This window comes from Fringilla coelebs (genome assembly GCF_963513975.1).
Source record: "Fringilla coelebs genome assembly, chromosome: 12".
In the NCBI taxonomy this organism is placed as follows: Eukaryota; Metazoa; Chordata; class Aves; order Passeriformes; family Fringillidae; genus Fringilla; species Fringilla coelebs.
The window spans coordinates 3,017,458-3,042,795 of record NC_140038.1 but is presented as its reverse complement, the minus strand read 5'-3'; the positions used below and the strand labels follow the sequence as shown (position 1 = coordinate 3,042,795).

The 25,338-nt window shown below is 41.0% G+C and overlaps 2 protein-coding genes across 3 annotated transcripts in view; one reads left to right on the top strand and one right to left on the bottom strand.

Moving 5' to 3' along the window:
• Positions 1-219: 219 nt before the first annotated feature.
• On the bottom strand, positions 220-11,101 carry RCN2 (reticulocalbin 2). Of its 2 annotated transcripts, none has more exons than XM_084213667.1 (7): positions 10,976-11,101; positions 10,769-10,874; positions 7,978-8,174; positions 5,417-5,530; positions 4,602-4,698; positions 2,765-2,907; positions 220-1,023 (listed from the first exon to the last, which is right to left on the bottom strand). In XM_084213667.1, the coding sequence occupies exons 1-7, from the start codon at positions 11,075-11,077 to the stop codon at positions 871-873; spliced, it is 912 nt and encodes a 303-aa protein (XP_084069793.1). In that variant the 5' UTR covers positions 11,078-11,101; the 3' UTR covers positions 220-870. The 2 variants fall into 2 exon arrangements, with proteins under 2 accessions (XP_084069793.1, XP_084069794.1); XM_084213668.1 differs by having other exon boundaries at positions 5,417-5,518.
• Positions 11,102-14,845: 3,744 nt separating this feature from the next.
• SCAPER (S-phase cyclin A associated protein in the ER) overlaps positions 14,846-25,338 on the top strand; it is a 137,540-nt gene continuing 127,047 nt past the window's right edge. Inside the window, exons 1-4 of the mRNA XM_084213515.1 lie at positions 14,846-14,916; positions 16,663-16,738; positions 19,072-19,189; positions 25,091-25,161. Coding sequence (XP_084069641.1) covers positions 14,861-14,916; positions 16,663-16,738; positions 19,072-19,189; positions 25,091-25,161 — 321 coding nt within the window. The 5' untranslated portion in view covers positions 14,846-14,860. The remainder of the gene's footprint in view (positions 14,917-16,662; positions 16,739-19,071; positions 19,190-25,090; positions 25,162-25,338) is intronic.

Sequence of the window (25,338 nt, the reverse complement as noted above, 5' to 3'; positions counted from 1 at the left end):
CAAACCAAAAAATAAACACAATTGCTTTTGCAAACTTGTCCAGAAAATGCTAAATGCACACCTTGCTTTTTTTTGAATCTTCTTTAGCAGCCAGCTAAGATGACATCTCTGGTTAATAAAGCCAAGAATGCTGCCACTGGACATTATGCACATTGCTCACATCTCCAGGAGCCGCTATGGGTGACCCAAGGTGAGAAACAGATGTACAAAACACAGAAAGATAGAACATTTTAGGTTTTAATCCAACAAATGAAGAAGGTCTCGACACAGTAAAATACCACTGCATTGCTAATGCTCTACAACTGTACATTAAAAATAATTCTTGTCTATTGATGTAAAAATAGCAAGTTTTATGATAGAGTAAAACACAGTATAGAAACCATTCAAAATCAAGTAGAAACCTCTTAAACAACTGAGGCATTTTTGTAAGTATTTCTCCAAAGGTATTAAACAAAACACAGTAAATACTAACTCTAAACATCCCCCCACCTTCCCCACACTTTGCCCTAATTTAATTGATTACAAAAATAGTAGTCTCATTTACTATATTTTGCATTCTTTCAGAACCATCTAGATTCTCCATTTTCTTCAAGTACAGTAGAATAACTCTTCACAATACAGTACTACCCTGAAGTAATTTATTTCCCAACACTACAGAATTTTGATAGCGAGTATTTCAAATTAATTTTGAAGGCTAGAAGAAGCCCAGGAAGTTTGCAGGAGGGTAATTTAATTTTGAATGCAAATTATTTACACAAACATTAGTGTACTGTAATTACAGCATGAAACTTGCAATGCAGCTGATGAGTGCTTTTAACAAAAGCTTCAAATGAAAAAAAGGGAAGAAAAAAAGATTACAAAATAAATAATCTAAAGTTCTTCATGGTAGAAACGTTCATCATGAAGCTGCCTACCATAATCTGTTGCTTCACTGTTAAGAAACAAATCCTGGTTCTTAAGAATTTCTGCTTCAGAAAGTTTTTTATCATCATTCAAATCCATCTCTTCAATGAGGTGCAGAGCCTGGAAAAGAAACAGACCACCACATGCACCAAGTTAAAACAATTCTGGTTTTTGCTTATTTATATATTATAAAAAGAGGGGAATTCAGCAGTAAGATGAAGAACCAAATGCAGAGTATTTTAGTTGTAGCTCATTCACCAGTATTTCATAGTTCAAAGCTAACAGGCTGTGCAGCACCTCTTATTTCTGAGAAATGGGAGTCCTGGTATTACATGGGCTTTGTTTTCATTTGCTGAACATCTACAAATACAGTGATTTAGAGAATCCTTCTGCTCCTGCTTTTCCTGATTGGTTTGGCTCAATGTAACTGAGCCAAAAATAACGGGGACAAACGTCAGCCAAGGGGATTTTAAAAGCACTCTGCATGGCAAAAGCTGAAAGATTAATATGACAAACATCTTGGCCAACACATGGCAATTACTGAAAATGGAATAGATAGTAATTTTTCTCTTTTTATGTTATTTAACTACTGGGTTTCTCAAGTAATTTTGAAATGCTGAAATGGAAGTGTGATACTCTGACTTCAAACAGCAGTTTACGACTGAAATCAATGACTGAAATCTCTTTAGGACAGGTGACTTTGCTAAGCCTTTATATTACCCAAAGGAAAAAACTAGCAAATTAGAAAAACAAAAAAAACCCCAAATTATTAGTTGCAGAATTGAGCTATTACTACAGAATGGCCTTGCTGTCAGCCAAAATATGAAAGATTGCTAACTAGAGTGAAAAAAAACCCAAGCCAAGGAAGCTGACACAGGTATCAACAGCCTCAGGAGGACACAGAGCTCATGTCAGAACAGTGCTATTTCTGTCAACTAAGAACTGACCACAGCCAGAAAAGGCCATGCAAAGGCTCTCGGATCCCCATTTCCAGCAACACTCCCAGAACAGCTCAGCATCCCACAGGTCCCACAGGGCAGCACCCAGGGCTGCTCCTGGCCCCAGAGCCCAGCAGGGCACAGCTGGCAGCTCACGGAGAAGCTCATGGGCTGTGTGTCTGACACAGGGAGCTGCCTCTCCTCCCCAGGAATATGAGACCATGGGAAGACCTGGTATTCCTGCCATTCTGAGCACCAAAATCCTCCAGGGTAAAGCAAAGACATGGAAAATTTAGCTGAGAAGTTACTAGAAGAAAGGTAGAAATCCTCTCTACTGCAGTCAGGGACTGGAAACTGCACAAAAAAATAAGCTAAAATGAGAATCCACTTAAAAGCTATTATGCTGTTCTATCCCTGATTAAACCATTTTAATTAGCATCATCAAAGTTTGCTTTACACCATCTTGAATCACAGAGTATTTCCATTTTCTTGTACTTAAAACCAGTTTTTAGTTCTACAATTATGATGATTTATCAAGTTAGAAGAATTACAATCAATTTCTTATTTGAAAATGATGCCGTTTCCTTAGGTAGTGCATCTCATTAGATTTACCTACAACAACTAAAAATGACTTATTAAATTCTGTACCCTTGAGTCAAAGCAGATAAGCTATTTAAACATGTACAAATGCACTTTGTTAATTTACAAACATTTACACAATTAAGAGGAACTTCCCATTTGCAGTTAAAGGACCTGCATTCCTTGTCAAAGTGAAAAGAAGTTAAACATATATGCAAAGATCTACTGATATATTTTTTTCAATAACTAAGACATGATAAATCTGAATGCTTCTCTCATTTCAGTGTGATTCTTCACAATTCTCCTGCAGTAATTAAAACCTAACCAGCAGTCAAACCACGAACCTCCTCTTGTGCAATTCCCTGATTGTTGGGCACTATCCAAGACAGCAGCTCTTGAGGGTTGAGTTTTCCATCATGATCCTTGTCATAGTCATTCACAAACCGGTCCTTCTCAACCAGGATCCATTCTGGATCTTCCCTTGCAGCTGGTAAGACACAATTGTAAAGTTTAAAGCTACTCTTCACCTTAAAGCAGAGGTTTTCATCTTTTCTCCTAAGCAAATATACTTATTCTTATAAAACATAACCTAAAAGTGATCTCACTAAACTAAACAAAAACAAACTGTAATGGGCAGAGGAAAGTAGGGAAAGCAATTTCATTTATTGTCAGTATTTATTTGCACACTTGTTTTATACTTACCTGATGCACAGGTATTGCATCCTGCAGCCTACAGCAATCTTAGCCTTGTCTTTAACTCTTCAAGTCAATGAGAAGTAATTCATCAAAATTATAAACACTACAGATAAGCAAGAACTGGCTTTCTAAGCCTTATGAAAGTCAAAAGTAGCAGGTATCACAAGCAGGTAAGTAACAGTTTCAAAATAATTATAATTCTATTATTAAAGAAGAAAAAGTGAAGTCTCTCATTCCTAACATTTGGTTTTGCAAGGAGATTTTCCCTTTATGTCACAATTCACCATACACTCTTGCCCCAAATCATGAGCTAATTATGAATCAGAGCCCCCATGCAGCCTATCAGTCATTTTAAACAGTGCTGCAGGAACACTGTCTGCAGGAGAGAAAAGCTGAAGTAGTTTGTACAATCACAGCTGATTCTCAAGTCTTGTTAACAAGTTGTAATGACAAAGCTGTTATCTTCTCTATTACTGCCACAATTTCGCTCCTTTACAACAACTTTTTATAGACTGGCTTGGAAAAGCTTTCTTTCATGTTAGAGCAGGAAAAAGATACAGAACCCTGTAGCTGCATCAGAGATTGGTTGTTTTTACTGGCTCTGACAAACAAAGATGGTTATAAAATGTAAAATTCCAGGTGGCTGATTAGAGTGAAGAAAAACAGATTATTCCCCTAGTTCTTCTCCACATATCCTCATGTGACTTACACAATTGTCCCCAGCTAGGAAGCAATTCAGAATTAGCACTCCTTTGGGACAAGCAGACTTTCCACAAAACTGAAGTTACTGGGCTTTTTGGAATGGGAAGAATTATTTGCCCTAGCTTTTAGCAAATCAAATACAGTGTGTAAAATATTCATTGAGAAATATTGATAAGCAACAGGTAAGTGTCCTTCTTCTTGTTAAAGAAGGAACAGATCGAGTTTAAGGAAGGGCAAGATTGGAAAAAACCAAACCCAAACAAACCAAAGAGTGAAGGATGCAATCAGGCTTCTGATACCTGGAACAGCCAAGGGACTCCTCACACTTCCCCTCCACCCCTCTCACAACACACTCAGCTCAGTCCTCCCAAAGCAAGGCTGGCAGCTGCCTGCTCAGCTGATCAAGGCCAGGGCAGTTTACCCTTCCATTCCTGCTAGCTGGATCTGCAAGATGTGTTCAGCTGGCAAATACGGCTGCACCTTGTTTCAGCTGCATCCTCTGTGGTCAGGAATTCATTTCAGTCTTTCAGAAAACAAGAAGCAACTTGCAAGGAAACTGTGGAATGGGCTACACACAAACCACCATCAAATACACATGGGGCAGACTGAAATAAGGAGTCTACTATGCCCAGTTCCAGAAAACGGAATTATTTTAAGACAGAAAATCTTCCTCAGAATCTGTAGGTCTAATGTGAAAAGCTGAAAACAAAGGTGCACCCAATTCTCCCCATTCCAAAAGTTTTTTTAGTTCCCTCTTTCATGCCCCTTCCAGTTTTTCCTTACTTGGGTCTCTTCTGTAATCACCAAGGAATTCTTCCAGGCTAACAAATCCATCACCATCTTTATCATGTTCTTCTAAAGCCTCCTGAATGACAAAGTCCTTTTGTGTACATACAAAAAGCAGAATTAGCAACTCATGATCAAGAGAAACAGCACTGAATCATTTTAGAGCAATGACGTATTCCTTAAATGAAAGACTCCCTCTTTTAAAATCTTTTTGTGTTTTATGCAGACTAGTGCAGTAATTGCTTTCTGTGAAATAAAAGAGATCTGTCCTTAAGAGTTCACAATGTCAGATTTCATGAAAACCAAATCTGAAAGGTGTCCATAGAGCTGGAATCCTTCAACACAATTCAAAACTGCAAAAGCAGCTGAGAAACATGAATATGTACAAAGCTCTATCATGCAATTTCACTTTTCTTTTCTTATCTGGTGGATTCACTAATTTGCATTTTTGCAACTTAATTGAATTGTTAGGAGAACTGGCTGGTCTTTTGTCCACCAGAGAGCCAAAACCAAAAGCTAAAATCTCACTGATGGATTTGCAGCCTAACAGAGCTGTGAGGTGGCTAAGTCAGACCAGTCCCCAAAGCTGGGGATACTTGTGCAATCCTAGCTCTTGAAACAGATTTCAAAGAAAAGCACTGAACTCCTGCTCCAGCTCCTGACCTCCAGCACTGGATCCACAAGACACTCCCTGATTTTAATTTGGGCTGTCCAAACCATATCCATAACTGCTCCACCTCCTGTGGTACTGAGGCTAAGGACACACATTGAAAAGCCCCCCTCACACAGGCTGATAATCCCCTAAACCTTACCGTCATGTACTCCACCTCTTCAGGATGCTCGAACGCAATATATTCATCCACGTTTAGAGCAGGAACATCATCTCTATTAGCTTTCTCAAAACGTTTTTTCTCCTTTAAATGAAGCTTAGAAAATAGATTTAGTTAGAGCCCTTACTGGAAAGGAAAAACAACACAACAGTAGCTAGCTCATTAGGATATTAATTGTTTCACATTACCTACTCATACTATACTGATGTTAAATTTTCACTAAAAACAGCTCAATGACAGCAATAAGAACAACACTTTTAATTGAGGTGGTTTTATTCTAAGAATCACAAAACCACATTTTTTCAATTTAAGGAGACATTTAAAATGAACCAAAGAGAGATAATGAAAAGACCAAGGATTCTCATTTTGATATGTGCATCCTCTTCTAAAAGTCACCAGTTTCAAAAATAACAAAGTAGAGTACAATTATTATAATTAATGGCAGCCATTGCAAATTCCAAAATTTACATTTTAAAGACAGTTAACTTTGTAATAGATCTACATCTTATTTATGTCAAGGGCTGTTTGTAGTTCAGAGAAGGTCTTCAAAGATCATGTATGTAAAATGTCTTTTCTGAAGCCATTTTAAGGCCAGATTCCTTTACTACAGGACTGCTGTGCATTACATGTGATCATTTTAAACAGAAGTCACTTCTCTAACCTGTTTTATGTGTATGTATTAGCATGCCATTAAAAAAGAACTAGTATCTGATATAAGCAGGCAAGTTCTCATTTCTGAATGTCTTGCACTTTCTATTTCTGTCTTTCAGGTGTGCAAAGATTTCCTATTTTTTCTTGTTTTACTTTGTACAATCTCTTTAGACAAAATACAGACCCACATCATTGACAACTGATCTCTGCTCAAACTGCAGATCATGTGAACCATAAAAATCTTGGAATCCCATCCTTAGGTGTGCTGTGCTACCAGTGTAAGTGATCTGGGTACAGGCGTAGCCAGCAAATCAGAGATCATAAACACTTTACAAATAACCATTTAAAATTGTACTTTTGGTTTATATCCTACCTATTGACACTTCCCTCAAAATCTGGCTAAGCTGAGGAAAACAGAGCATAACATGTAACAAATGAAGTGTAAGATCTTAACTATTCTGCAAAATAGTTAAATGTCCTCCTCTTAGAGAAAAGCTGACCTTAGCTGGCAGTTTAACTAGGAAGGCAATCCAGAAGGGTTACAGAAAGTACTATACTGCAATGTAAGCTTGAACCATTGAGGGAGAAAGAAAGTTTTCCAGTGTTTTTTGGGGAAGTGATGAGCAAGGCCGCCACCTCCTGGTAAACTCCTGTGGTTACCTGATGTCACTTCTAAACTGTATCTTACTCTTTCATCTTGATCAAAGCAGGACCACTGATTTGAAAATGTAAGGAAAAGGCTGAAGGGGCCTGACCTGTGCTGCTTGTACAATGCTGCTTATTTACAATCTACCTTGGAGAAGTCAGCAGGCAGGAAAATGCAGCAAGCAGTCAAGTCATAACATGAGCAAGTAGTTCTATCCCAGCTTACAGATTTATAGCTCCCTATGTATCTGTGATGGCAATGTCTCAAACATGGTAGCAATATTTTGACTGGAAGTTCCTCTGAAAGTCTTGTGGTATTTAAAAGCTATGTAATTATTCAGTTATGTGACATTCTAAGCTTTACAATTTGTTTCTTCAGCATGTAAAATCCTCTGTTCAGTATATTTAACTTCTGCTAACATCCTGTATTATCTACTACTACTTTATTAAAAGCAGACAAAGCAATCCTCACAGAAAAAATAAACCTGTGACCAGAATAGTCTGATAACACACTTATTCTCTTTCTGGGAAACATTTACATGTACTTATAAATGTGGAACTTGAAAGAAACAAGTTTTGCTATGTGGTGGTTCATGTGAACCTGTTCCCCCTGCCTCTCTTGCCTCTTTCCCTGCTTAAGCATCTGCTTTCATAGATGTGATTCACACACAACTTCTGTGTGTTTAAACATCCATTTTTAGCTGTGGGAGCTGCATTTTCATTGCTTAAAACTGTTTGAATTGCTTTCTCTGTGGGCCTCTAATGGACAGGCAATGTTACAGCAGGCAATACTGACAGCCCTCACTGAGTGCTTGAGCAGTAACTGAAAGAATGGCTGAAACAGTGCAACCAAGGGGTTAAAGAGCTTCCTTCTGCTCCAGCCCCAGTGCTGCCAGCCCCTGCTTAGGGCAGGGATCTGTCAGGCTGCAGACCTCACCCAATGGATTGCATCCTGGGTTTAAGATGGTGGCTGAAGACCATGCTCTGCTGTAAGACTGTCCATAGACATGCTCCACTCAGCCAGCAAAATACCCTCAGCAGGTACCATTTCACTGTGTCTTTATTTTGTCAGTAGCAGCTTTAATACTCCACTACTTTCCTTTAATTACTCCCCTATCTCAGATAGCATAACATGTTAACCATATGCCAGCTGCTCTGCTTCCTCTACCCATCTTGTTGTGTCACAATAAACAAATATTGCTGCCTGTGGCCAACAGCTTACAGGAGCTGCTGCTGAAACATTTTACCTGGCGAAATGATTCTTCTTCTTGATCCTCCAGGACAGTGTCCTCATCAAAATCAATTACACGATCATACATTTGCAAGTTGTACTCCTTCCAGGACACCAATCCATCACCATCTTTGTCATAGTCACTGAAGTGCTGCTTAGCTTCTTGTGTAACATAATGCTTAAAAGACTGCTGTATCCAGGAGCTCAGCTCATCTGTGGAAAACATTAAAAATATAACAAAATAAAGAGAATCAGGATCATCTGCACCATAAAAATTGTGGAGATAGCACAGATTATTCTGTCTGGAATACACTTTGCAATTCAGATGAAAGCATACAGGCAAGAGGTTACTCAAAGCAAACCAGTCTGTTTGCTCCACGCTGTGGCTTTTTCCAAGGTAACTGAATGAGGGAATAGATTACAGCTTCAGGAGGTTTGTTAAGAGTTATGTGGCCTTGTCTTTTCTAATCTGAAGGAAATCAACACTATAGCATCATTTCTTTTTTCTCCAGAGCTTTATGAAAATGATGCTGAGTATGGTTTAGACAGACAACTCTAAATCTAATTTGGTATCCCAAAAAAACATTGTTCCCATCACTCTAGGGTTTCTTTTGAAAAATCCACAAACTGAAATAAAAACCATTTTATTTTGTGTCATTGCCTTAATTACCCAAAATAAAATATTAACTACTTTTGTAGTGCTACTTTCCCTTTACTTGGGGTTGAAATCAAGCCTCACAGGAGAGGCTTTTTAGCTGCTTGTTTTTATACAAATTTAGCTAAAAGAAATAAAACCTAATATACCAATGAAGTGACAGAAATACATTTAAGTTACTCCATTTAGAGAAGATTGGGAGAACATATTCTCCCAGTATCTCTCAGTTATTTTCAGGTGCCTGGAAGGGAAAAACATCTTCCTCTGCATTGCAAAAATTATACATCCTAATCAACTCAACTGAAATCCTGCTCTCAAGAGTCATGATGACTAAAAAAGAGTCCTATAGAAATCAGTACTTAGATGCAGAAAAATCTTACAGCATTTATTAAATACTAAAGTATCTTATCCTGCCCTTCTTGGCAGAGGCATCAATACAACTTTATTAGGTTTATTTAAATATCCTTGAAAAGCAAAAAAAAATTTTTTAAAATACATTTTGCATACTGAATTTATATTAGCAGAGGGACCAGCCTGCTAACAGATTCTGTGAATCGATTGAACATGCAGAGGTGTGTGTGCCAGCAAGGCTTGTGCACAAACCAGCACTGCCTTACAAGGAACTGCAACATTTCTTAAAGATGGGCACCATTAATTAATGGTGTATTTCCCAGCACTAAGGTGGCTGTGTGAGGCACAGCCATGTGACCACGTAATATCCAGTGCCATGAATCAGAAATACTTAATATTCCAGCATTAGAGCATTAATTATTTCATCTTCTCTCACTATCAGCCTCCAAATGGAGGCACTAGTAAGGAAGATGTTCTCAAGAGTTTAGCAATACACTGAGGAATAACTGAGCTCAAAAACCTTTAGCACCATAAGTTTCTTACAGTAAAAACAAATTCCACTTTGAGTTTTACCTTTGGGAAATGAAAGGAAGGCAAGTTTTCATTAGACTCAGAATCAGATGCAGTACATACACCATGAGGATGGAGTATGGGTGGAATATCTAAATTTTTATATAAACTTTTTTCCTTAAAGCCTTCATGTTGTGAGCTGCTTGTGGTGTATGACAGGGATTGGCCATCCCACTGAAGCTACAGACTATCTCACCTCTACACAGTCCATGCAGGAATACTGAAATAAGGGTGCAGTTGATTAAATTCAGTGTATGAATTGTAAAGGATTCAAAAGACAGTTGATGTTGTCTTCAAAACTGCATTTTGTTCTCTCACCTAGAAAGCTTCCTGCATGTTTAGTGTCATTTTAACAAAATAATGTTTTGGCATTTGACCAAGGGATTCTGCTTGCTTTGTGTGTGCACACAAGAGACTTTTTTGTCAAAATCACAGCAGAGCAAAAAAAAAAAAAGTTCATACCAGTACACCAGGTACTGAAGCACACCTATGTAGTATTATGGCTGCAGTACTTTCTTTCCATCTTCCACCTGCTCTCTGATTTGCACATAACAGGATATACAAACACAGAAACCCACTTGATTCCAAGTAGCTTCAGACATGCAAGAAGAAGGTACAAGTGCAAAGGAGGTACCTTCAACTTGATAGTGCTCTGACCTACTCTAACTCTTGGTGGCCACACTCCTTCCATCACAGAACGGGTCAGGCTGGAAGCAACCCCAGTGGGTCATCTGGTCCAACCTCTCTGCTGAAGCAGGGTCATCCCAGAGCACATGGCACAGGACTGCATCCAGAACGTTCTAGAGTGCCTCCAGCGAGGGAAACTCCACAACCTCTCTGGGCAATCTGTGCCAATGCACAATCTCTGCACGGGAAATACGATCTTCCTCATATTGCGGTGGGATTTCCTGAGCTGAGTTTCTGCTCATTGCCTCCTGTCCAAGCAGTTGGCACCACCGAGCAGAGCCTGGCTCCATCCTCCTGCACCCTTCCTTTAGGTATTTACACAAGTCAGTGAAATCCCCTCTCAATGGTCTCGTCTGGAGTCAAACAGAAACCTTAGGCACGGAGACAGCCTCTGTATGAGCCCGTCAGTGATTCTAACTCACTGTGCAAGGGACCGTGATGTTTTCCACAGGGATTCTGCCCAGCACAAGAGCCACGGGCTGTGTCACGGGGAGAGCGCGTTCTCCTCCCGGAGCAACCCGGCCCGCCCGGCCCCCGCCGTTACCCTCGCTGAGCAGCCCGTCCGCGTCCGCGTCGATTTTCTTCACGATGTTCCTCAGCCGCCGCTGCTGCTCCTCCGGGCTGAGCCGCGCGTACTCCTCCGCTTCCTCCTACGGCACAGCAACACGCCCCGTCAGCGGCCCGGCCCGGCAGCGCGCCCGCCCCGCGGCCCCGCCGGAGCGGCGGCCGGTCCCGCCCGCCCCCGGCCCACCTGCCCGCCGAGCAGCGCCTCCCGGTCGTACTCGGCGCGGTGCTGCCCGCTCGCCGCTCCCAGCGCCAGCGCCAGGCCCAGCGCCAGCAGCACCGGCCGCATCGCGCCGCCCGCCCAGAGCGATCCGCGGCGAGGGGCGGGGAGAGGGCCGGGGGCGGGCGGGGGGCGCGGCGGAGGGTCGGGCCCGCGGCGGAGGGTCGGGCCCGCGGCGGAGGGTCGGGCCCGCGGCCGCCGGCGGCCGGTGGTGTCGCTTGCGCGCAGTGCGAGCGATTCGGGAACGGGAATGGGAACGGGCCTGTCTCTCCTAGGCTTTTCTGGTCTAGCAGCGAAAGGTACCAAATACCGTCAGGATATACTGAGAATTATCCGACTGTTAAACAGTAAACAGACTGAAGTCTGACAGGCCTCACTGATGTTTAACAGTCGGATAATTCACTGATGATGATTTACCACAATCTGACTGAGTTCGAGGAGTGTTTGGACACGGTAGGAGTGACTCTTCGAGATGCCCTGCACAGGACACGGAGTTGGGCAGGATGATCCTGATGGGTCCCCTCCATCTGTGATTCTATAATTACCAGAATTTCAGGCAAGCATCAACAAACCCTGCAAGGCGAAGATGATCAGGAAGCACGGTGTGCAAAAGTTTTATACCAAAAAGGAACAAGCATTAGTCTTGCTCAAGGGTGCAGCTCACAAGTAACGCTTCTGAGGCTAAGAGAAAGGGAAGCGAGGCTTTGTAAGATTATTAATAACTGGATCAATACAAGTTTTAATAACTGTTCAACACAGATAATAGAAAGCTGTAAAATAAATTTAGCCTCATTGACCACTCAGACAAACTGAAAATACATCGTGTAAATGAGCAGGGGCCTCCCCAAGAATATCATTCCTAACAGCTGTCACATGAAATTGGGATTGCTCTGATCCTGACCTCACTGCGGTCAAATTAATCATTGTTACTGGGTTGAGATTTATGTAGGACCATTGTTAGATTTGTTATTTCTCCTTTCAATACAAGAGTATTTTCAAAATTCCTCCTTTAGCCAGAAAGAGGTGAGATTAACCTACCTGTGTTTCCATGAGCACCTTTGTTTAGACAGAGCCCCAAGGTAATGGAAATTGCTGCACTGTCCAGTCCCTTCCATGGCGACAGCGAGAGACTGATCCCAGTTCACCCCCAATTCTATTAACTGTGAAGAGCTACGACAGTTCATTTTGAAGATCTGAGAGTAAAATATTGCAATAAATCAGCAAGTGTGTTATTGCAATTTCCTGCCTGTATAAGAAATGTCTTTTCATTAAAAAATCTAATAGTGAGTTAAATCTAATATCTTTTATTGGTTTAAATGTCAAATTTCCCATCAGTATTTTTTAATAAATCACATGTACAAAATGTGAATTAAGTCCTACTACTTGTGGCATGTGTAGACAAAGCAAATCCTATGAGCAACCAAGTTCAGAAATATTATTTGGTCAGTTTCTGAAATAGCACTCAGGATGCTTTGTTTTCTTTGTCTGATGTATTACTAACACTACAAAAAACCTCTTTTCTGCGTATCTCAAGGGTTGACAAGTGTATCAGACTGGACATTTCAGTGCCTACATAACCTGTAAGACCACATTTATTATTATGAAATTCATTATATCCTATACATTAGGAAAAAAATCTGGATCTTAGCAAGAGGGAAAGCAGAGAAAATCATATTCTTCTCGATGTCAAACAACAGACCCTTCCCAGCACACAATTAAACCAGTTGTATAATAAAATCCAAGACCATTCTGGTATGAATGCAGGGGGAGGGAAAGAGAGAGGTTTTTCTGTTCCCTCCATTATTTTAACCACTTGCATAGCAAATGCATCACTCTTGTAAGTTAAAAGGGAGTATCAGTGAAGCTATTTTTAAATCAGAATACAAGTCATGCTATATAAAAACATTTTTATGTGTGAACTTCCTAACTTTTCTGGAAAATCTGCCCTTCCCTCATGCCAAATCACATGCAGTGTGTCACAAATCTGTTTGGAGCCATTCTTTTGGTCACAAAGAAAAAAAGAATGTTAGAAGGTCATGTTCAGCACAACTCTGTGAGATCTGCAAGTGTAAATTGGGTCTGTTGGGCTGTCAGCATGAGAGCAGCTGTCCAGCAGCACAAGCACCAGTTCCTGAACAGTTATTTCTAACAAGTCAACTTATCCATCTGGTGTTCACTGTAAGTTTTTGACATTTCTACATTTCAGTTTTATAAATCACTGCTTGACTTGAATAAGCCTTAATTCATTTTATTCTAATGTATGTCATTTATACACTGTCAGAATTGATTGACAGTAGCTTTATTTAGATAGGCTTCCATTTTGATATATTTTGTTATCACATCAACATTTTAAGCTGCATGAGATGGTTTATCTAAGACCTGCATGCAAAGATTATCCTTCCTTTTTCCATTATAAAAGTTGTTGATTTTAGGTTTAAGTAAGGGAAAAAACGGAGCAGCAATTTATAAAGATCATCACATTTAAATACCCTCTGTTTGGATTTCACAGTGACAGTAATTTGCTTTAGTAGTACCCCAATATGACTTCTTGAATGTTCTAATTGTTTCATAAGACTTTGCAGAAAGCATTTTATACTCTGCAGACATTACTGACCTGTTTTTCTAGTTCTTTGCATTTAGTGCAGTTTTTAATATCTGAAGAAATAGGTTACGAGAGGAGATCCTTCTGATGCTGTATCTGATTTGGCATCAAACCAGAACAGCAGGATTTGATGCAACACAGTATCAGGGCACTCAGCTCAGCCACACACTGAGGCAGCAGCTGATAAATAAGTGCATTATCAAAGGATGGCACTGTGAGGGATTTGGATGGGACCTTCATGGCTCAGCTCTCTGCTCTGAACCCCGGGCAAGCGATGTATCATTTCTGAGAGGTGTTGTTGCTGCTGCAGATCCAACTGAAGCGTGTATGATCTCCCAAGCCATCTATTGCCATCCTAGCAGGACTTTTAATGTTTTAGATATGACAGCCTGAGCTGTCCAGGTTATCATTTAGGCCTCTTTCTTCTTGCTATTCCTATCACACTGAGGGAAACAGATTATTCTCTTCCCATCATGCTTTTACATGCATGAACACTCGCTCTCCACAGCTTAGCAACAGGAGGTAAGGCCTGGTCTCTCCTCCCAGGCAATGGTGACAGGATGAGAGGGAATGGCCTCAAACTGCATCAGTGGAGATTTAGGCTGGACATCTGCAGGAATTTCTGACTAGAAACAGTGATTAGACATTGGAACGGGCTGCCCAGGGAGGTGATGGAGTCACTGTCCCTAGAGGTGTTTAAGGAAAGACTAGCCACGGTGCTTGGTGCCATGGTCTAGGTGACAAGGTGGTGTTCAGTCACAGATGGGACTCAGTGGTGCCAGAGGCCTTACCCAAGCGGATCGATTGTGTGGCCACACCCCAGAGCTTGGCCCTGCCTGGGGAGCTGCGGGAACCGCCTCAGTGGCCCCCTTAGAGTGGGGCCAGGCGCGGGCAAGGCGAGGGCGCCGCTTGCACCGTGTGGACCGGACATGCATCAGGCGGGGCGGGTGGAAGGTGTGGGGCCAGGTGAGCAGCCAGGTGAGGGCACCGCCTCAGCGGGGCGGGCCGGCCATGCATCGGGCGTGGCTGGTGGAAGGTGTGGGGCCAGGTGAGGGCACCGCCTCAGCGGGGCGGGCGGGGCTGCTGGAAGGTGTGGGGCCAGGTGAAGGCACCGCCTCAGCGGCGCGGGCCGGGCTGGTGGAAGGTGTGGGGCCAGGTGAGGGCACCGCCTCAGCGGCGGCAGTCGCGCATGCGCGGGCGGGGCGGGCGGGGCCGGCACGGCTGCGGGCGGGCGGTGGCGGCGGGGTGCGATGACGTCAGCGCGGCGGGACGCGCGCGGGCGGGACGGCGCGGCGCGGCGGAGAGCGTGAGTGGCCGGCGCGCGGGCCCGGCGCGAGCGGGCAGCGCGCGGGAGGCGCGGGCAAGATGGCGGCGGGCCCGCCTCACCCCCCCTCAGCCCCACAGCTCCGGCGGGCGGCTCCGCCACACGGCCCGGCGAGACGGGGCAGGGATAGCCTGGTTGCTACAGGCGACCGGGAGCGGTGGGTGTGGGTCAGGCCGTGCCTTGAGGGAGAAACGGGCTGTCCTTATGAGCCAGCCCCTCCCGCACTGCCTGTGGGGAGGTTCGGACTCAGCCTGAGGAGGGTCCCTGTCTTGGGACCCCGCCGGTCCTTTAGGCTGTACAGGCCCACCTGTCCTCAGTGGGAGTTGTGTGCGGGGGGAGAGGCACCCGCGCCGAGGAAATTCACTGTGAACCCGTGTCAAATGCCACATGCTGTGTGACTGTTTGCATCTTAGAAACTGCTAATGTCGTTCCTAGCGTAGAGCCGTGCTCTTCCTTTGCTGTCAGAGACAAAATCACGGCTGACAGCACGGAAGGTCTCGCAGTGTACTCAGGGTCTGACTTCTGTGTGCAGTTCTCTAAATACAGATTCTTATTTCTGCATTATTTCCAAATGAACTGCACTTCTGGGAGAGTACATGGATCCTCGTGTTCTCTCCTCAAATATCTGTCAGTTTAATGAGCTTTTATTATCCCTCGATTACAATCAAGTCAGCTTGGTACAAGAGATGTTTTCTAAGATGCTTCAGTGTTTGAAGACTCAGTGGTGGGGCTGTTCTGATGGCTGAAGTGATGCAGAAATACAATCTTTGTTTTCAAAAACTCCTTTCATCCAACTGCAGCGCATTTTGGGTTGTATGGGTTTAGCAGGTTGTCTTAAGGCATACAGAGATCTGTGGGCTTCTTGGCACAGGCTGGGCTATATCTTTGTAGAAAATTCAGCTAATGGGAGAACAGGTGAATGGTCTGCTTAAAGCAGTGTCATTCATGGTAAAGGCCAACAAAATCTGACTTTGGATCTGATTAAAAGTTAATATATTTTTTTACCTGATTTCGAATAATTTAGAAGTGTCTTTAATTTCCATTTAGTGTCTGATTCTTCAGATAAGTAAGATTAGACTGCACTCAAATCAGCAGCTGTTTAGAATTTATCAACCTTAAACCCAAGGATTTAACTTTATTTCAGAATTGTTAACACTGTTCTGGAAATTCTTGATAAACCTATAAATATTTGCCCCTGTGTACTTTCTTCATTTGTGGCAACGGTTCTGTGTTACAGCTGCATAAAGTTTTCACTTTGCCAGAGCTTTCACATCTTACAGTTATATGAGAACAGAAGTTCTAGTTTTATTTTACTTCATCATTAGTTAGCTGAGCTGATTGTTAGTGCATCTCTGATTCGTTTTTCTTTCTGAACCGATCACCAACTTGCCCAGTTCTCTGACACAGGAAAGATTATTCTGCTTGCATCACTGTTCTAGAGCAGTCCATGTAATGGTTTGTTTGAAAGTTTTGATAGTCTTTGTACTGTTTACTGTCTAACCACATATAAAATTACACTTTTCTGTAGTGTCAATCTCTTTTTGTTTTCTTCTTGAACTTCTGGCTGTATTTAGTAAGGGGCAATGCAAACACTTTGCAAATGAAATCATCTTCTGACAACTTTACTGTCCTCATCCGATGTACATGACCTAAATGCTGCCAGCAAGCTAAAAGTAGTTTTAAAAGTGGTTTAAGGAAAAATAATTAATTGCATTTTTTTTGACACAGGTATGAAAACTCAATGGGGTCATCCAAAAACGTAATAAGTGAGCCTGTTGATGCAGAGGAAGGCTATAACATGATGGTAAGGCATTCAGTAGCTATTATACTGTATGGTATTTTTTCAACAGAAAGAAAAACTAATTTTTCATGTTGGGGTGAATTGATAAATCTGTTCATTTGTACCTTCTATGAAAGTATTGATTCTAGGAGCTTAATAAAGGTTATTCATTAACCCTGTAGAGAGGACCCTTCCAAAAGGACTTTTACAGTAGAATAAATCTGAGCATTTCTTCTGTTTTGCCTAATTTCTAGTTGTGTTAGTATATGGGGGTTTTTGCATCCATTCTTTTTCAGCTGACTCCCATTTTAAGCTGCTTTCCTCCAACCCGTGCTGTAGTGTAAGACCTCAGTGTTTGGTCACTCTCAGCAGTGGGTGTTCTTAGAAGGGGCTGAGCTTAGAGCTGAATGACTTTTCTTTGGGAATGCAGTGGATGAAACTGCTCAGTTTGTTTTTATGTATTTTGCTCAGTTTGCTTCAATGTATTTATATCTGTGAACATAATCTAAAAAAGAATCCTCATAAAAGGTCCTTTAGTATTTATAGCCATGACAAGAAGCAGTACAGACTAAATGATAAGCATTTGCTGTTTAAGGCTCAGCAGTTTCTGGTCCCTCCTTTGGCCTGAGGGCTGATTGTGTGACTTCTTTGGATAGCTGAGTAGCAAATGGCAGGGTTCAGAGTGAGGGAGCAGTCCAAAAGCCAGGGGTCAGTGTATGAGGGAGGGGACTGCAGTGAGCTCTGGTCAATGAAAAGGCTGTTCATAGCCACTCCTGCCTTTGGCACAGTGATTCTCACTTGTGGCTGTGCAGTTCCTCATTGCTGGCTCCTGCTTGGGCCTCCCTTTTGACTGATGTCCTGGTTACAGAGATGAGAATTTTAAGTTAGGCTCTAGTTTCATTATCCAAAATACCTTGAAATGTCATGATGGGATACTTATTGTTTCCTTTTAAGCTTTTCTGTTGTGGATTAATGCAAAGTTTTAAACTCACGTCATTAAGCAACAAGGGACTAAAAACCCAAACCAAACTTGCTGCAGCAGAAATGGTCACTCTTACTAAAAATTCCAAGCAAGAATAGGCAATTAGTTGTATAGAATCAGGATAGATTAGAACCAGTTCTGTACGGGTTCTGGGGGTTTTATTTGAGTTGCTTTGGGCCAAGGCATGTTATTTCGCTCTGTTTTCCAAAACTTCACAGATGCAGCAGTGCTATTTTTTCCTCTGTTGTGTTGCCTGGTCGTGTCTCTGGGCGGGTCTGTGAAGCACTAGATGGCACACTGTGACTTCCAAAAAGGCAACTGAGGACATCTGGATGAGAGAAACCCAAGTTAAAAACTATTAGATTAGCATTAAAGTAAAAGGAGTTTCTCATTTGTGTTATGTTTCCTGCTACCTTAAAAAATTCTAGCCACTCACCTTCTATATTTGTTTGTAGTGTAATTTCACTGTGTTTTCTTTCTAAACATGTAGAAGTGATTTCAGGATTGAGCCATGTGATTAGTTCTATAGAAAATCAGTCTGTTTGTGCCTCAAATAATTCTTAGGTTTGTTTAACTTCTCTATGGTTAAGTTGGTCAGTGTTTAAAGCTAACGTGGTCAGCAGTTTTGTGCTATCACCGTACATAGTTTGGCTTTGTTGCAAATTATTTTCTGAGGATTAACTTTCCTACACTGTAGAAGAGGCAAGATTTTATCTGATTGACATCTGTCAGTTTATACAAATACTTCTTAATGCACTTGGTTTCAAATGTCTTGTGATGGTGCATCTCACAAATGCAAAGCTGTGCCTGTTAGGTAGATGAGGTGCATCCCCAGTGTCTCTCATTCTGTCTTTGAGTGGTTGCAGCTTTGCAGTAACAGCCCATCACAGTTGCCAGGAAATACTTTCTAGGTTCTTGTCTTCTCAGTGAGAGAGCTGGGATTTTATACCTGTTTCAGATGGTTCCCATACAGCTCATGCCTCTCTCCAGGCTCTCAGCAATCCGCCAACACATGTATTTTGGTCTCGTGCTGCCTTTAGCTTGTATAATTAGTTCTAATTGACACAGGGTAATTAAAACATTTGTGAAGTCTGCTGTGATATCCCAGCAGCATTGTCAAACAATTAAATGGAAGTGATGTGGTCTAAATGTACCCATCCTGAGGGCTGGGTAGTAACTCCCATGACATGCTGATGAGTAAATCTGCTTCTGTGCAGAAGAATAGCGATGAAAATGGATGCATACACCTGTTTCAGATATTTGAAGAGAATTCAGCACCACACTGGATGGTGTAACCACTTACTGGAAGAAATCAACATGTCAGACCAAAGATTTCTCATTCTTGTGTGCCCATCCATGTATTTCTCGTTTTCAGGCTTCTTTCCAACGCTCCAACAGCCATGACAAAGTGAGGAAAATAGTGGCAGAAGAGGGACGGACAGCAAGGAACCTGATTGCCTGGAGTGTCCCGCTGGAAAACAAGGAAGATGATGGTATGTGTTTAACAGTCTTCCAGGTCTTTGCACTTCCACTCCTCTGTCAACTGGAATTGCTCATCTGGAAATATTTTCCTTATGTAAAATTTCTCTATTTAAAAGTGTTCTGTTTAGCATACATAGTGTAATTTAGAAATTTTTTTACAAAATCTGCCTTGCAGTTGGCAGATCACTTTGTAAAACTTTCCAGTGGCAGATTAAAAACTGTTTTAATTTGTCTGCAACTAACATCTAAGACTGTTTTCTTCTGCTGGTATTATCAAGATAGTTGTGTAACACAATGATGTTGTCCTAAAGTGATCTCTTGTAACTGGGGAATTCAGAATTGTAGGGATGACTTAGAACAATCTAACAAATTGCTCTCTGTGTTCTAAAACAAAGAAATTTGGAAGTTTCTTTTGGGATCACTTCAGCTTTGGTAAATGCCAATGCAGGCTCTCTAAAGAAGGGGATATGTGGGGACAGCTTTCTGTAATACAAGTCCTCAGAACAGTTTTATTACTGTTGTAATACTCTCTTGTGGTATGATGACTTAAGGAGCCAGGAATTGACTTTTATTTTTATCCTACTCAAGCTCTTCCAGATGTCTGAATGCTGTTTTTGAGAACTTCATCTCAAATATTTTTGTAGCTGCATGTCCCTGTCCAGGTGCTGCAGCTTTTAAGTGCCTAAAAGTAAATTTTTTATGCTGTGAAGGTGGTTGAACATGGGAACCAGTTGCCTTGAAAAACTGGGCATCATCTTCCTTGGAGATGCTCAAAACCTCCCTGGACATAGCTCTGGGCAGCCTGGTGGTTAAACCATCTCTAGATGTTCCTTCCAACCTCAGCTGTTCTGTGATTCTGCCAGTGGAAAAGATATTTCTAACAAATGTTATGTCTTAAGGTGCAGGATAATTCACCCTATGTCTGATGCAAAGTTTAAACTGTCTTTAAGCAGAGTAGAATTGGGGCCCAAAGTATTTCCAGATTCCAAATTACACTTCTGGGGAAGGTAGTGATATGAATATGTGTGTGGTAAAGAAACATGCAGTGTATTTCCAGTTGTAGTTTTGAGCAACTTGTGGGTTGAGTCACTTTCTGTGTAAAGAGTCTGTTATTTTTGAATATTACTTTGTTTGTAATATTATTTTAGAAGGTTTAACAATTTTCCTTAAAAATGTCTGTGAGTTGTAGATGAATGTTTGCTCTAACAAATTCTGCTAAACCATGATAAATTAATGTAAAAGTGAATTTTTAGCTTTCATTAAATAGTAGTTATGTACAGTAATTAAAATCCAAGTAGCTGTATTCATTTCCTTCTTTTGGTCATATTAGCCCCACTGTAGTTTTTAAACTTTGTTAGTAGTTCTTTCTTTTTAATATGTCTTAAATTATAAGCTGACCTTTTTGCACAATGCAAAGGATCTGATGATTATTGCCTGATGAAAAATTTCCCTGTGAAAAGGAACTTGTGGTTAGTGAAAGCCTGGCAGAGCCAGATCCTTTATCTCCTGACCCCTGGCATGGGGGGTGTTTATGTCAGTGTCACTGAGCTCTGGATCATTTTTTACTGCTCCTTCCAAATGTGCTGTGTCCCTGAGGGGTGACACAGCAATATTATGCATTAGGACAGTTCTGACTTGTTCAAGGGTTGTGTAAATCAGGCCAAAGGTTCAGGGTGCCTGAGCCAATCCTGCCACTCTTCTGTACAAAGCAGAATTTTGTGTTTGGGCAGTTTCTTCTGCTCGTAATTTTCACAGGTATTGATTTGGCAGCACCAGTGTGTGATTTAACATTTTAAATTATATACTATTATTCATAATGAGATTTTTTTTCCAGACACAGTGAGGGTATGAGCACTTTTTATTACTGGGGTTATAGAGGGTTTTATAGAGGATTGATTAATTAAAATGCTAAATTCACCTTTTCCATTTGTATCCTTTTTCTATTTCCTTTAAAAATTGTGTGCTTGTGTTCTTCTTCCCATTTTTTCCTCTTGCTCGAAAGACTTGTGTATTTTATATAGCATACATAGATAAAGGAGAAATCAAAACCTTCTGATTCCATTCTGTAAATACATAGTTCCAGCCAGAAAGCAGTATTTCCTTAAAAAGGAAAGAGATTTCTGGAATGGCAGGTGATAGGTCTGTTGTGTGTTTCGGAGCAGTGTGCACCCCAGTTATGTCAGATCTGAAATTCTAATTATGAATACAGATCAATGCCATGACAGAATCCCAGGCACGGTGCTGATGGTCTAGGGGAGAGAGAGACTGTAACACTTTTCAACCATTGAAATTCAAATACTCCTTCACAGAATTCAGTAGTACATAGCAGATTCTGTTGGATAAACTAATCAACTCTATTGTTAGCTTGGTGTCTCAGGAGGAGTCTTGAAACAGAACAATTCACTCTTCTGGTATTCTGTCTCCAGAATGGAATTTGCATTCCAAACCTGCAGCCACCAGTCACCAATTGCAGTCACGTTGTTTTTGCCCACCTTGGAAGGCTGTGATAATTCCAATGGAGGGTTTCAGAATTTTTTCCTTTGTGATTATTTCACATGCCTAGAATTAAGTTTGAGGCACTGAATGCAGATAAGCAACTACACACAAATTTTATTACAAAATCGTAGGTATGATACTAGCAACAGTTAAAAAATTGCAGAGGCTTGGCATGTAAATGTTAATAGATGGTAAGGTACCTTTGGAACATCGAGATGCGTAGAAAAATTGGAAAATCTTGTGAGTGTTCTCTTCCTATTTCCTATTTGTTTAAAATCACTTGGGCTCTTGCCATACAGAATTCATTTGCAGATTAAGCATTTCAGGCTAAGGAAACATATTTTAGTGGTTGAAAGGTACCTGGCACACTTTGGGGAGCTTGCATATTCCACTGTTTTAGCAAGAGACTGCTGCAGAAAATAAGTTTTGTGGGATGTGATCAAAGTGATGAAATTTGTCTCTCTTGGCCATGTGAGGGTCCTGACTGCACATTGTGGTGAGCCCTTGCAGCATGGGTCTGATGGGACCTGGCAAAATGTGGTGTGGAGGGAAGGGGACTCTTAAAGGCTCATCAGTTTCAAACCTTGAGTTTCACTGGAATTAATGGGAATCCAGTCTAGTGAAGGTAGGTGAATACTGGGCCATTATATTCTGGATGAGACCCTGACAGTAATTTATAAAATTAATTTTGTGCAAAATATATTGCTGTAATTCAATTTTGGGATGGGAAAACATGGAGGATTTTGCTTATATCCATGCTTGAAGGCAGTCATTTCTCCAGATCCTCAGCATAGTAAAGTTAGAAAAATAGCATCTACTGCTGCTCTACAAACTTGTAAGAAGATGTGGCTCATAATAAGATTAGAAGCTTCAGTGTGCTTCCTCAGTTGAAAATCACCTGCTGAAGGTGTGATTTATGAACAGGGTCAAGGACATTGAAACAACGTATGCAGTTGATTTCTGCCATAGCCAGGACAGAAATGAAGGCAGCAATTAACTCCTAAATGTGAAGGCAACTCCCACATTTCCCACACCAGTAAAACTGTCCAAAAGAGAGAGGTGAGCAGGATGGGTGTTGAGATTGTTAGGTAAAAGATAGCTTTTGAAAATAGATTATCAGTGGGGGTTTTTGGCAAGTATTGACACCTCTGCTTTTTGGACAGGAATGCTTCACAAATCATAAGCCCTGTGTGTTTCATATTTAAACACCAGACAGGGAGGAAATAGACTTCTAGTGTAAAATATGGCTGTAGCTCCTCCAATGCTGCAAAACTTTGATATTTTGTGTATTTCACATGGGCAACTTAATACTAAAGGAGATGATCTTCTCAGGTCACAACTGTTCTCTCCTCACAATTCAGTCAGTTGCTAGCAGGGGGTGCCCCTCAGGTGTCAGTGAAGTCTGTGCATCTCTTAGCAATGCCAGCATGGTGTAGCTACACACCAGTTACACACCAGTCACCCTGAGCATACAAACAGCCATTGAGCAGTGCTGCCACTGCTTGGGAGTATAGAGGGACACAAACAGAAATAATCTTCTCATTACCAGAGTCATTATTGTAAAATGATGAACAAGAAAAGGAACAAGAAAGCTTGAAAATGTTGCTGCTGCTGAAATGCAGTTTTCTGGCCTACACACCTTAAGAAAAAGTTAGTCCTTGCCCCACACTGTATTAAGTTTGTAAAACCTGCTATTTTGCATCTAAATGTCTGCCCCATATAGGAAGTGTCTGTAAACTTGCTTTTGTCTCTAGAAGGGACTTGTTCAGACATTTCACAGATCTTAGATGATGGATTGTTATTCTGGATTTTATAGAATCAAAAAAGTCTGCAACTTGATGTGTTCTCTGCCCCTTTTTAATTTTAGTGAGCCCTTATTTGTGGCAAACCTTTTCACTGTGCAAGTCCTGTGTGCCATTGCCTTCAAAACCTTGTGTTTGCAGAATGTAAATCACATCAGAAGGGAGATTTGGGTGATGGAAATACTTCTGTTATCAGAGGTCTACCATGGAACTATTCCCCAGTTCAAGCTTTTTAGTGACTAGGAAGAAGCTTTTTAGTGACTAGGAAGGTTTCATACAGGTAGTACCTGAATGATTTTTTTTTTCCCCTGAATGCTGCTAAATTGCATTCAATATATTAGTTTATACCTGTTTTTTGGCTAATGTAGCATTTTAAAAATGAATTACCAAGCAAATAATTTTTAATTTGCTTTAAATTAAAAGCCTTGTTGCCTGGAATAGCCAATGATCCAAACCAGCTGTGCAAACCATCTGTACAACTGCTTGATTAAGACAGGTTTGCAGCTACTTTACATAACCAGAGCAATGTAAAACAGCTGGGCTGCATTTGGGAATTTGGCCTCAACTGTTTAAAAACTCAACTGGACAATTCTGAAATTTAAGAATGATCTCCATGGTCTAGGGAGGACTGTATTCAACTAATGCATTGCTTTGCTTGGCTTCATCCAGCTAAATAATCTTGAAACTTCTCTTTGGATATAATCTTTGCTAGAGAAAACTCTGGCCATAGTTACTGTTTTGTCTTAGCTTGCTTACATTTTTGGTAATTGGATCCTATGATTTTTGTGCTGTTCAAGTTTAGATACTTGGAGGAATAATTCTTTTTACATTACCCTATAGCAAATCTCTAAGATTAAGTGCACACAGATCAGGTTGGTCTAGGCTAAAGCAGATTTTTCTGTGCAAAGATAACCCTAAATCAGTTAATTGCTGCCACTGCAGCACTGGGACCTGGAATCACCCCCTCTGACTGGGGGAACTTAAACTGATTTTGGAAGCAGAGTTGCTAAAGTCACTTTGTATAAACAGTGGAGGAAGACAGGTATGTTTGAGAGGGATTTCATGTCTAAAGGAGAATGACTTGTGTTCTGGGAATGTTTTTCTCTCTTCCTTTGGCTATATAAATGTTGATGAACTAAATCCTGACTTAAGTTCTGGTTTTTTCCCATCTTTCTTGGCAGAACAGCTCCAGAAGAACTAAATCATTACATTTGGTTTTCCTAACAAATATATTTCTTGTTTTAATTCTGTAATAGCTGATTGAGCAATCAACCAAAAGCAGACTTCTTAAAATTTATATAGAAAACTAGTATCATGTTTGACATGTAGATTGTAATTATATGATTTTTAGAGACACTGAGAACCAAACTCTTACCTATGTTTAATGAAGTTTGTGTCTTGCTTTTCTTCTATTTTTTTTCATTCTCTGGTGTTTTCTGCCATTATCCACATTCTAAACATTGGAATATATATTTTGAATATAAAATTTGCCAAACCTCTTAACTCAGAAATTGTGCCCCTCTCAGTACATTGCAAGATGAGATATGTGCATTTTAGAGTGCTCTATTTAATTAAAATCATTATTGTTGATTAAAACAGTTGCTTCTCCTGCAGGAAAATCGAAATGGCAATCTGGGGGAAAAACAAAAAGGGTGACTCAAGGAACACACAAGACTGCAAAACAGGTATCTGCTCATTTCTTATTGTGACATAAAATAGATGACATAACACTGTTTTTCTGTGAGATCACTGGTATATTGGTGGCTGATTAATACTTTTCTAAAACTGTACATACATTGTATTTTTAAAGCACATGAGTTTCAAAGTCAAGTATTCAGAAGTTAAAATGGCCAGAATTTAGG

What these genes read in the sequence shown, in the direction of transcription:
- RCN2 (XM_084213667.1), bottom strand. Translation starts at nt 11,077, where the DNA reads ATGCGGCCGGTGCTGCTGGCGCTGGGCCTGGCGCTGGCGCTGGGAGCG. An exon ending in AAGAAGAATCATTTCGCCAG is followed by an intron (nt 5,531 to 7,977) that starts GTAAAATGTTTC and finishes CTATTTTCTAAG; the next exon opens with CTTCATTTAAAGGAGAAAAA. An exon ending in AGGGAATTGCACAAGAGGAG is followed by an intron (nt 1,024 to 2,764) that starts GTTCGTGGTTTG and finishes TTTCTTTTCCAG; the next exon opens with GCTCTGCACCTCATTGAAGA.